The following is a 13,101-nucleotide window of genomic DNA, read 5'->3' on the forward strand; positions in this document are numbered from 1 at the left end:
TAACTACTACTTATTCCTATTAGACCTTCAACTTATATGATATAGAAATAAGGAAATTAATTTTGGTGACCTTATAGGTCCAATAAATTGGCAAGGCGCGTATACACTTTATTATTAATCCAGTAATCCAGGTTTGGCGCAGTGTTTACGTTTCTTAGGCCAAGCTAAGCAACTCTTTATCTAGACTAGACTAGATGGTGATATTAGTACTACTACATATCACTAAATATCCTCCTTTGCTTTTTGATTTTTCAAAAAAAATCAAAAATATTTTTAACTTATTAGAAATAACTTAAAAATGTTATCCTTCCACTTATTGAATCAAATTTGCCCCTCCTTCTACCTATTGGATCAAAAATGCCCTTAACGTTATTTGCAGAATTAAAATTGCTATTTTATTAATGGAATAATTATATGACATTTGATTAAATTTTAATTAAACACATGACATTTATTTATTGATCCACATAAAATTCTGATCCAACCCAAAAATATCCGACTCATCCCGTCATCTATCACTCAACCCAAAATAAAATTGTTTTAAATTAGCACAGCTGAGCAATAAAATATTCATCTACCAACTTAGGCATAGTTGTCTCAATTATTGGGAGGCTTAAATGAACATTCAAATTCCATGAAGAATGGGTCTCGAGCTACTTTGGTTACTCATAATTAATCTAACCCGTATGATATACTTCTCTTTATATTTTTTTTTTCTTTTACTGACAATGAAATATTATATAAAAGAAGATTTTAGTTCGATGGACTCTACGGAGGATACTGGTCCTTGGGGAGTCATTTAATTTACAAATAAATTTGATACAGAGGAAGGGGGTAACAAAATGCAAGAGATTCCCCTTATAGTTTATGCTACCACATTTTGCTAGATCATCTTGGTTGATTTCTCCGTAACAAATTTTATTATTGAAAACGGGAGGTGAAAAAATGATTTTATTAGTATTTAGCTGCGTTAGGTAAAACAATTTTGTGTTGGGTTGAGTCATGAATGAGTCGGCTTTTTTGGGTTAGGTTAGAATTTTATGTGAACTGGTTAAGACCACCTGTCTAATTAGAATTGAATTAAGTATCATATAATATGCCGTTAATGGAGGGTAATTTTAAGCCTGTGGAAGAAGTGCATTTTTAAGTCATTTCTAATACGTTTAAGACGTTTTTATCCGATAGGTAGAAGGAGCGGCAAATTTGATCCAGTAGGTGAAAGAAGTATATTTGTGAACCATTTCTAATACTCAAGAACATTTTTGACCCTTTTCCGTTGATTTTTACTCTTTATCCAGATTAGTTCCAATAATAGAAAGTTAAGTTTCCCAAATTTACTTATCAATGAGTACAACAAGCTAGTGTGAGAAAATTCTTGGTCTCACGATGCATACGCCAAAGCGATCTAACATACTTATACACTTAAGAACAATGTGTGTATGAAAGACACGTGTTTTATATTCATTAATTTTAATTAACATCAATTGCAAAGAATTATTATTTACCCTTAATTAATACTTATCTGCACTTGATGTCTATATGAGATTATGTAAATTAATTTTAGCAGTTAGAAATTAAAGCAAACATGTATATCTCTTAACTATGCTTAAGTAAGAAATGTGTGTCAGAAATACATTTCACTTACTGTTATACTAATATTGATATAAATACTGCGTGGTAACAGAGGACAAATCAAACTTAGCCCAATTAATAGAAGGCATTCAAATTAATACGACATGTGTGTACACGCATCCATATCAATATGAGAAGATAGGGTAGAAGATAGACAATATGGATACGATAGCATTGAAGGAATTAATTACAATTGCCGGCTCACAAATGTTGTCACTAAAACGAACCACACAAAAACCATAAAATAATGAGAAATAAATATATTCGATTTGAAAGATCAGTTAGTAAATCTTCTATATATATTGGTACATCAATACATGTGTGCATGCATCCATATCAATAACAAGTAGCACTTACATTTTTATATTTTTATTTGCCTGAATTTAGCAAGAAACTTACCTGCCCGTTGCTCTCCTCAATGGAATCACGTACAATACACCAGTTCCTCCAAGGCAAGACTCTTCTCATTACGGGTGCCACCGGTTTCCTCGCAAAGCGTACTCTCTCTCTCTCTCTTCTATATTTTCATATATACTCTTTCAGAGAGTCAATTTGATTTTTTTTTTTTTATAATTCTAGTGTCCGGACCAGCTTGCATGTCAATTTGATTAGTCTTCGAAGCTAAATTGAAGTAGATTAATTTTTAAATTATAAATTATATGTTCAAAAACTATTCAAAAATTATTATAAGTTGTAATTTTCTCATATTAATAAAGTGAAAAAATATATCTTAATATGATGGTCAAAGTTCATATATTTTGACTCTCAGGAAAACAGTACGTGACAAGTATTTTGGAACGGAGTACCAAATTATATTGATTCCTAATTCCTGTAGCCCTAGTTCCTTGGTAAACAATTTGACAAATTTGCATTTGTTTTTATAATGTATGCAGTACTTGTGGAGAAGATACTTCGTGTTCAACCAAATGTGAAAAAGCTCTATCTTCTGATAAGAGCTTCGGACAACAACTCCGCTAGAGAACGCTTCACTGATGAGGTAAGGACCAGATTAATCCTTAATTTAAATGTGTTTTGGAAGTCAATGTCATTAAATTTGAAAAGAATTCTAACTGAGCTTAAGATTGTGTTGCCAATGATCATGCACGCATTTATAATAAAACACATACCCCTAGTACTTTTAGGCTAAGGAATAGATATTAGAGTTTGAGCAACCTAAAAAGGGATTACTCCCAAATATTGCGGTGGAATGGACAAAATCCCTTCATTCTTAACCATAGAGTCTCGGATTCAACCCTGTGAATAAATTAGTCCCTTCGTCCCATATTACTTGGTCACTTTCCCTTTTGTATGCCCCTTAAGAAATCATAAATAAAAGATGTATTTTACTACTTTATCCCTATTTCTCTAATAAATACATTCTAATCAATATTGAATATTTTTCAAGACCATTTAATATTAAGGGTAAGATGAAAAAGATTTAATTAATTTTACCTTGATTTTGCATAATGTGGCCAAGTAACATGGACGAAGGGAGTATGTAAATAATTTTTAAATAAAGAAATGTGTCAACTTTTTTTTACTCCTTCCGTTCTATATACCTTGTCCACTTTCTCCTTTACACCCCTTTAAGAAATTATATATGAAAGTGCACTTTTACTATATTATCCTTATCTCTCTCCAATAAATTGCACTTTAATTAGTATTGGTTACTTTGAAAAACAATTAATGTTAAGGTCAAAATAGGAAACATTTAATTAATTTCATCTTGATTTCATAAATGGACAAGTATTCGGGACGGATAGTTTTAGTCATATGGACAACTAATATGGGACGGAAGGAGTAGTTGGGTATTTTATATATAGCCTAATAAAGAGAAAAAAGCTTTCTTAGCTTGGTTTTAATAACTATATAGAAGAGCGGTTTGCTCACTTTTTCGTCGTTAGTCATGGCATTTTCACAAATAAAAAACTATATAGAAGAGTCAGTTTGCTCACTTTTTCGTCGTGACATTTTCGCAAATAAAATAAAAAGTGGGGGTAGACTCAAGATTTTCTGTCATTTTTTTCTTTTAGCCCATGTGCCTCCAACAAGTACACATTGCCATGTGTGGGGATGATGACCGTTGGAGCAAATAGTCTCTGTCATTTCTGAAAAGTGGGTGTCTAAACGTGGCCCCACTAGATTCAAGAATCAAGACCATTCAATTTCTTTTTCTTTCTTACTAAAAAAAACTAGCACGACATCTACTGTAATCTAATTAATTGTTTTATTTTGCTACTTTCAATTAAAGTAAACTATTCTTTCCGGATAAAAAAAAATGTTCACTTAGCTCTTTTTTTTAGTCAAAAAAAGTATTCACTTATTAAATAAAAAAATAATTAATCTTATCTTTTCAAATTTGTCCCTATTAAGTGTTATGTGACCAAATCATAATGCCTATTTAATTAGGGATAGTTAGTCAATTTACATTTTTTTTTTTTGAGTGAGTAGTTTCTTAAGGGGTGTGTAAATAGTTAAATGGACTCTTTTTTTTATCTGGACGTAGTGAAATATCTAATAAAAAAAAAGATAATAGGTTCACTAAAATAGAAAAATAGTATTCTTCATTTCAATTTAAGGGTTTCCATTTAATTAGATATGGAATTTTAAAAAATCAGAATTTTTTTTAAATCTTATAAATATTAAATTAAGGATTATGTAATATACCTAAACTCTCTTCGAATTTTATGGTCTTAAACATGCAATGTAAATTTGAATTAAAGAACCAAATAAGAATGGCATACTAAAAATAAAAATAAGATACTTGAATTGAAACGGAAGGATTAGCTATAAATTTAAATAGAATATGTATTATGAACTAATAAAATTTTAATTTATTTTTCAAACTTACCAAATTAAAATTTGATAAACAAGTGTTACTTTGGGTCCAATTTATAATACTGACAATATAATATTTTTACATTTTAAAATTAATCAAATCAATTTTTCATCTGTTATAACGGATTGCTTGCATTATTTTTCAAATTAGTTCATAATCGTTAATACTAATATTATTTTGTCCCAAATAAGAAAGGGAAAGGAATTATTTTTACGTAAATTGTCTCTTTTTAAAATATTAATAAATTCCATGTAATATTATATTGACAAATTTAAGTTTTCACAAGCTTTTTGTGCATAACCAAATATAATACTGTGATATTCTTTTTAACTATTTGGTCCCTGCAATTATTTATTCTAATTAATTTGATACATAACTATAAATCGTAAATAAAAAAAACTTCAGTAAAAGAATTTAAAACTAAATCTAGATAGGATAGTCTAAAAATACGCTCATGATCTGAAATTAAATGTAGTATTTTTCATTATAGTTACTTAAATAATACTTTTAATTATGCATCATTTTATCATGAACAAAGAACTGAAAAATAATCATCGTATCGTGCTAACATTCTTTTTTATTATCATTAAGATAAATTACAGGCTTAGTTTTTTTTCAAAAATGAGTTAGACTCACTCCTCCGTTATAAATTCAACTACTTAGCCGAAAAAATGAAAAGTAAGCTCTTCAGCATAACGACGTATAATAATTCATCCTTATAAAATTATAATTTCAGTTTATGAGCAAGAAATTGGAAGTAATGATCTTTAGGACAATAATGCATAATGGCTCATCCTCATGAATAATAATAATAATAATAATAATAATAATAATAATTATTATTATTATTATTATTATTATTATGCAATGGTAAAATGAAATTTGAACGTTAGATTCATAGTGCTTTATAGTTGTTCAAAAAGAATGTTAATTCATCGAGCATGTCCAATTGAGGTTGATAAGGGTAATGCATACAATTAAAATTTACTTATGTAATGAATATTTCATAATACGTGCACAAAGATTGTCAAAATTTAAGTTCGAAGTGTCTAATAGGAATAAATTATTATGCATTAAGATACCCAATTGGAACAAACAGAAATTTGAATGTCTAAATGAAACATGTTGACAAGTTTAAGCGAGTTTCGATGTATTAATCCTTAATACTAACAATTCAATGCTTGACAAAATTGGAGGATTAAGTCACATTATTATTTTCATTATTCTAAAGTTTTGGCTAGGACCTACAAAATGTTGGTTAGAATATCTACACAAATGAGTAAACTTAGATCTATATTTTTTTTTTTTCAATTTTCCTTAAATTGGCAAATTAGCAATAGAAAATTGGATTCATTGTCACATGTGTATCAACCCATTAGTGGGAGCAGATGAAATTATTGCACAGCAAAAAACATGGACCCCATATTATTGCTTTTCTTCAAAAGGTTAAGTAGCCAAATATATACAATTTTCTTTCTTTTCTTATATTAGCTTGAGATTTAATCTAGATATTTAATTGTTGTATTTGCTAGTCCGCCATGTCATTTATTTGTTATGTTTACTAAAATAAATATACTTAAAATATTTATATTTTAAAATAAGATAGAATTTAATTACTTTTTCATTTTTATTCTTACTCTAATAAATGTAAAAAGAGATTAACATCAAATGAAAATCAAATAATGAATAAGGTAACTTAGTCAAATTATAATTCTAATTGACGTTTCCTTAAAAACCATGCAAAAGACAACATGACAAGTAAATACTAAAAATTAAAAAATAGTATTTCTTCGTTTAAATAGAAAATCAATTTCTACTTTGTTTCGTTTTAAGCATGTAAAATTAATTTAATAATTTGAATTAGAATTATCCAAATAAAAATTTGATAAAAAATAATAAGTATTTTACACCTTTAGATTAATCAAATTAAAATTGAAAGTATCACATGATGCTTAAATATTGCTATTGTTTTATCTCAAAGAGAGGAAAATAGTTTCCTTTTAAACAAATCTTCTCTTTTAAAAAGTATTAATAAATTTTTGCCGACTTTGTATTCGTAGCAAACACGAATATAATAAAGTTTTAGATGCGGAGTACAAACTACAATGTTATATTAATCGTATTTTGAATATAATATATATATCCATAAAAGTAGTACAAACTTATGTATGTTTATTATCAATATATATATATATATATATATATATATATATATTATCACTATCCAAACACAACTATATACACATAGATACACTATAATCCAAAGTGTTGGGCCCGTGCGCAGCACGGGCATACGCCGTCTAGTACTAACTACACAAATTACTATAAGATTACTAACAAAGATTAAAAACTTGATAAGAGTTGGGAGGGTGAAGGAAAATATTTTATTGATAAACTTTATGAATCTCTAAAATATCTCTTATTCTCTCTTGTTATAAAAATAGCTAGTAACACCCTTATTTATAATAATATGAAACCTATTTTAACTCAAAACAGGAAAAATCATTCCTATACTAATTTGACAATAAATCTTAGCTAGACATGAATTAAAATACCAAATTCTAATCAAATTTGATTTCCTACAACTTTGAATTATTATTTCCAACAGAGGGATTGGGTTATGACCCATTATTTAGCTCATTTTGATCCAACTCATCATCTCAACTCAAGTAACCCGTCTATTTATTAACTTAGCTCATTTTGATCCGTCATATATATTCAACCCAACTTTCTCATTTGACTCTCCTAAATTACACAGGTCATACTCATATGACATTCCTAATTCACACAGGTCATGAAGTCTGAATTATTCAACGTTATAAGGGAAAAGATGAGTGTAAACCTTTGCTCTCTCGTGGAGGAGAAGGTGTTTGCAATTTCAGGTGACATTTCATACGAGAATATGGGAATTAGAAACTCCGAGTTAAGAGAGGAAATGTGCAAAGAAATAGATATAATAATAAACTCAGCTGCAACGACCAACTTTTATGAGAGGTACTGATATGAAATTGGAAATATATTCTTGCAATTCTTTTATTCTTTTCGCTCTAATTACACAGTTACATTCTCTTTGAATAGATATGATGTTGCAATGAATGTAAACGTGGTTGGTGCCATGAATGTCCTCAGATTTGCCAAGAGTTGTGGAAAATTGACAATGCTTCTTCACGTATCTACCGGTGAGTTGATAGCTATCAATTTGCTTACATTTTAATTTTAATCTGCTAATCAGGGCGGCTTAACAAAACAGGTGTTTAAAAGTAAATTTTTTAAAAATGACATTAAATATATTTAATAGAATCATTATATATTTTATTTAAAGTTTATTTGTGTTATTATAACTTCTTAATATGTATAGTTAATCACATTTTTATAATCAATTTATTATTCAATTACTTGGTCACAAAGAAATAAAAGAAATAACAAAATAGAAAAACTATTTCAATGAAATACAATATTGCTTTTAAAAAAATCACTTATAACTACTAGTTTGTTTGAAACCAAACTCCTCCTTAGGAGATAAATGGGCCCACTGTGGTCTGATACAATGTAGATCCAACATTTGATGAGGTTGTCTCAAAGGTGAATTGTGTTTTTCCTTTTTGGATTTGAGGTATTTATATGACACTCTAAAGATTTTTTGTATAATCAGTGTACTTAGTAGGTTAATTACTAATTTTAGTTAAGTTAATAATCAATACATATTATCATTATTTACATATAATTACTTTATTGGTGATTTGCTTACATACATATTTCTTATATTGTCGGTGTATAAAACTTAAACTCTTTTTTGTATAGGTTATGTTTGCGGCAAAGGAAAAGGAGTTTTATTAGAAAAACCATTCCTTATGGGTGAGACTCTCAACAAAATCTCTTATTTGGATATGGATGTGGAAAGAGATGTGATAGCAAACAAATTTAAGGAACTTGAAGCTCTAAATGCGACATCAAAGGAAATAACAACAACCATGAAAGAACTTGGCATTCAAAGGTTATTACAAGATGCTCCTGATGATATATAGCATATGAGATAAATTTACTTTTTATCCCTTGGTCAAACAAATTCTAAAGTTTATTATTTTCGTCAATTCACAACGTCTGGATAAAATTTAACTGAAATATGTGGTCCTTAACTAGGGCAAGATTACATGGGTGGCAAAACACATATACCTTCACAAAAGCAATGGGAGAGATGCTTTTGGGACATTTGAAGGAAAATCTACAAGTTGTTATCATACGTCCAACGATTATAACTAGCACCTACAAGGAGCCGTTTCCTGGATGGATTGAAGGAGTGAGGTAACTGAATACTGGTAGACATAGTATTACTGTTTGTTTTAGCTTATTGATTACATAATTACGCAAATTAAAATGTGATCTTTCTATCATCTTAAGTTTTCAAATGAGAATATGCGATGATCGCACACTTTAATATAGTAAACGACCAAACATATGTCCAAGATTAGAGACATGTCACTATCCTTTATCGAGAAAGTCTCATGAAAAATAATTAAGTTCGGCCATGAGGGTTAGAGTCATCAAAACGTGTTGGTTCAGCCCAGCCCAATTCAATAGCTCAGCTCAGCCAACCAACCGATCAAGCCCGTCGAAAGAGTTTCCAAAAAGCTAAGCCCTTCACTAGTCAAGAAACCATCTTTAGTTTTCCTTCATCTTCTTTATTTATATACTTTTTGTTTGAAATTAATTAATTAATTATTATAATTTTTGCCCTCAAGAGCCAACCAGATCCAGTCTCAGGAGGCTGAAGGATTTTATAGCCACGGGTCTAAAATGGGTTAAAAATTCTTAGCCCAACTCACCCATCTGGCGGACTAGGTTGGTGAGCATAGGTCATGTTGAAGCATATTTATGTAACTTAAAGTACGTTCTCTTTAACAGTTTAGTCTTTCATATATATGATATTACTGGTCACTAACTAAGTCTATAGGTCAATATTTTTTTGTTACACAAATTTGACTTTCATATTTAAACATCAAAATTCTCTATTACTTAAATGTATCTAAAAAGTATTATTACAAACACAAAAATTATGTAACATTTTGAATTTTCTGTTACGATATTCATTATGGTTCACTTCAGGGGATTAAAGTTCCTTTTCTTGGCGAATAAGCAGTAACCAATGATTGCCGTAATAAACTGCCATTATATAATTTAGGTAATGTAGCATTGTATCTTCGTCTCTTACTCATATTATTTTCTAATAACAGAACGGTGGATTCATTTATTTTGGCTTATGGAAAAGGTATATTGAATTTCTTCTATGGTGATCCTGACTCACAACTTGATGTGGTAAGTGATTTTTCTAATTCTATAATTTAAACTTTACTAGCACGATGCTATTAGTCTCAACTAGATGACTAGATACTTAAAATTTGTCGTGTCTATTCCCACAACATCATCACAAAATTATACAATTAAAAAAGATGAAATATATAAATAGCTCCTAAAAATTTCTCGTGATCTTCTCAACACACCGTAACCCCAACCCCCCCCCCCCCCCCCCCCCTGCCTTATTTCTTACATCAGGTGTTCAATAGACAAAATTTAAACATTGGTTAAATGTCTTATAAATAACAGACTCAGTTGAAGTATCTAAATAAAAAATTGTACTAACAACTTTAGAGGATTGTCTATGTATTTAATTAGCCGCAAATTATTTTATAGATAGACAACATTTGAGGCACAATGTGCATGAGATGAATGTGGGGTTACTCTAATAGTAAAATTCGTCTTAGTCTAACCATGAACTTGGGAATTTGAGTGACCAAAGAACGGGGAGAGGAGAGGAGCCAGTGAAGATTGCGCACGCCACATTGAATTCAAAAGTGCGCTTACTATATAAATTTGTACTTTTTCATATATAACATCAAATTTTCCTCCCCAATTACGGTGGGAAATATAATTTTTATAATGTGTCATACCGCTCTTTTTCAGAAACTTGCTAGCATAGAAGCTTGTTAGTCCATCTCCTTGACCAACATTCCGCCATGAGCATCAAATACACCCCTTAGGGACTAAACGTCCTCATTAATTGAGGGTTGCCCTACCATCGCACCACAAGAATTTGGTTTTGATTATTTTCTTTCTTCCTTTTTCTTATTTTACAGATTCCAGGTGATATGGTGGTGAACTCAATTCTTGCAGCAGCTTTAGCACATGGAAATCAACATTCTCAAGAAGTAGTTGTTTATCATATCAGCTCTTCTTCAAGAGATCCTCTAAAAATTTCAAATATAGTGTTGTTCTCGTTTCACTACTTCATGCAAAATCCGTGGGTTAACAAAGATGGGAAAACTATCAAAGTGAGGGCTCCTATGCGTTCATTTAGCAGCATGGCTAGCTTTAGCAAACACATTTCAACTCATTATGTGCCACTATTAAAGGTACCTTTTTCATATTACTTTTTTCGCCTTGATACTTTCTTCTTTTCTAGTACCTTAATTATATATGCAATTTTCTGTGTAATGCAATATGAATAATGCATACATGATAATCTCTAACTAGAACGTGGACGAAATTGACCCTTTCAGAGTGTAATGAACATTTAGTTTTTTTTTTTAAAGCTACAATTGCAACAATAATGCTAACCCATATTTTTAAATGCTTCAGATGCTAAAGTTTGTGAACCTAGTGTCATGCCATTGCTTTGACAAAACCTATAGGTATATGGAAAGAAAGATGCATATGGTTATGCGTTTATCTGAATTGTACGAACCCTACGTGTTTTTCTATGGAAGGTATGCACGCGTTATAACTTTTCTACATTTTCTGTCTTTTCAAGTGTATTTTCTTCAATTATAGTTATATATAACTAATACTCCAATAATATTAATGTCAAGTATATATTTTACAGCTTCAATGATGTTAATACTGAAAGATTACGATTGGCAATGAAGGAAATCAACATGGATGACGTGCTCAATTTTGACCCGCGTTGCATCAAATGGGAAGATTACTTAATGTATACTCACATCCCTGGAGTTGTAAAGTACCTATTCTAGGGATCATATAAGTTTTATAATAATTTTTTACAGAATAGCTGTAAAGGTGAAAAAAGATCACCCAAAAATGATGTCAATTGCCAAGAGTGCTTTTCCTGATTTATAGTTTTTGAATAATTCAGGTAAGAATAATTCAGGTAACTAAGCCATATGCTAAGGTCATTGGGCCTCTGAGCCTAATTCAGTGTGCAACCCTCTAAATGGTCCGAGTGGGGTGGATTGGACGAGAAATAAACGGGTCATTGGCACTTATGTCCCTACTAAATAATGGGATAACTAGATGGCATAACTAACTCTACTACATATTTATATTTAGTAGCTATAATTTAAAATAAATACATTTCATAGCTAATTATAATATGTTAAATACAAATTATAGCTACATATATATATAAAGTAGAATACTCATATCACATTATTCACTTTCAACCTACCTCTCTCATCTCTCTTTCTCTTTCTCTTTCTCACTTTCACTGCTCTCTTCCCTCTTTTCTCTCCTTCTCTCTCGCCCATCTCTTTTCTCCCTCAATTTTCTCTCCTTTTTCCCCTCTTCTCCCTTCTGTCATTGGAAAAGGGTAATTGAAGTAATTAATGTTCTTCCACGGACTCATATAACCCCCAACTGGTTGCTAAGTGATACAAATAAGGCAAGTAGAATGATGATGTTGTTAGAAGGGATTCTAGGCTTTAATATAGCATGAAAAGCGGAGCAACCAAAATCCATTGATGACCAAGATTGCAGCTTGGCACTCAATTCTTCGAGATATGTATTAACCAAAATGGATGTTGAAATTTAAATATGGTAGCCTTAAAGAGAGCCTCTAGATCTGGCCCCCGACCACTAGTGTTGCTTCCACTGAATCCGGCTCCGTCCGCCAACCACGGTGGCGCATAAGGGTTGTTGTTGTTGTTATGAAATTTCAGGCAGATCTGGCCGGAAATCGTCTTCAGATCTGTTCGGAACTAGTGATTGTATTCATAAATACGGCGATTGTATTCACATTTTTGAGTTTTTTTGTTAAATTTTTTTATTGTATTCATTTTTTTAGTGGTGTATTTGTTAATTATTGATGTATCTATATTTTTATGTATTCAGTTTTACTTGTTGTATTCATTAATACAGCGAGCTCGTTTATGAATACAGATACTCATTTCAAGAATACAGTGAAAAAAATCATCATATTCATGAATACAGCGAAAACAAAAATTGAATACAGTGAAAAAAATCATCATATTCATGAATACAGCGAAAACAAAAATTGAATACAGCGAAAAAAAAATTGAATACAACAAACATAAAAGTAGCTACGAGCTGTAAATCAGCAAAATGTAGCTATGCCAGATTTTTAACCCTCAAAATGTAGTCATTTATGAAATTTTCCCTAAATAATTTGAAGCCCGTGCTAGCACGGACCCAATATGACTATTTATATCCATTACATATTGAGCAAATTTAAAATTTTCTATTGCTAATTTGCCAATTTAAGGAAAATTGAAAGAAAAAATGTAGATCTAAGTTTACAAATTTGTGTAGATAATTTAACCAACATTTTGTTGGTCCTAGCCAAAACTTTAGAATAATTAAAATAACAATATAACTTAATC

General features: G+C 30.3%; 1 protein-coding gene across 1 annotated transcript; it reads left to right on the forward strand.

Annotated features, from left to right (window-relative positions):
- The first annotated feature begins 1,951 nt into the window (after positions 1-1,951).
- On the forward strand, positions 1,952-12,519 carry LOC132604319 (fatty acyl-CoA reductase 3-like). Its single transcript, XM_060317777.1, has 10 exons — positions 1,952-2,129; positions 2,526-2,629; positions 7,263-7,465; positions 7,550-7,650; positions 8,273-8,465; positions 8,612-8,773; positions 9,703-9,784; positions 10,603-10,878; positions 11,105-11,232; positions 11,349-12,519. Exons 1-10 carry the CDS (start codon positions 2,051-2,053, stop codon positions 11,494-11,496), a joined length of 1,476 nt encoding a protein of 491 aa, XP_060173760.1. The 5' UTR covers positions 1,952-2,050; the 3' UTR covers positions 11,497-12,519.
- Positions 12,520-13,101: the final 582 nt, after the last annotated feature.

Source organism: Lycium barbarum, chromosome 1 (assembly GCF_019175385.1).
Source record: "Lycium barbarum isolate Lr01 chromosome 1, ASM1917538v2, whole genome shotgun sequence".
Lineage (NCBI taxonomy): Eukaryota > Viridiplantae > Streptophyta > Magnoliopsida > Solanales > Solanaceae > Lycium > Lycium barbarum.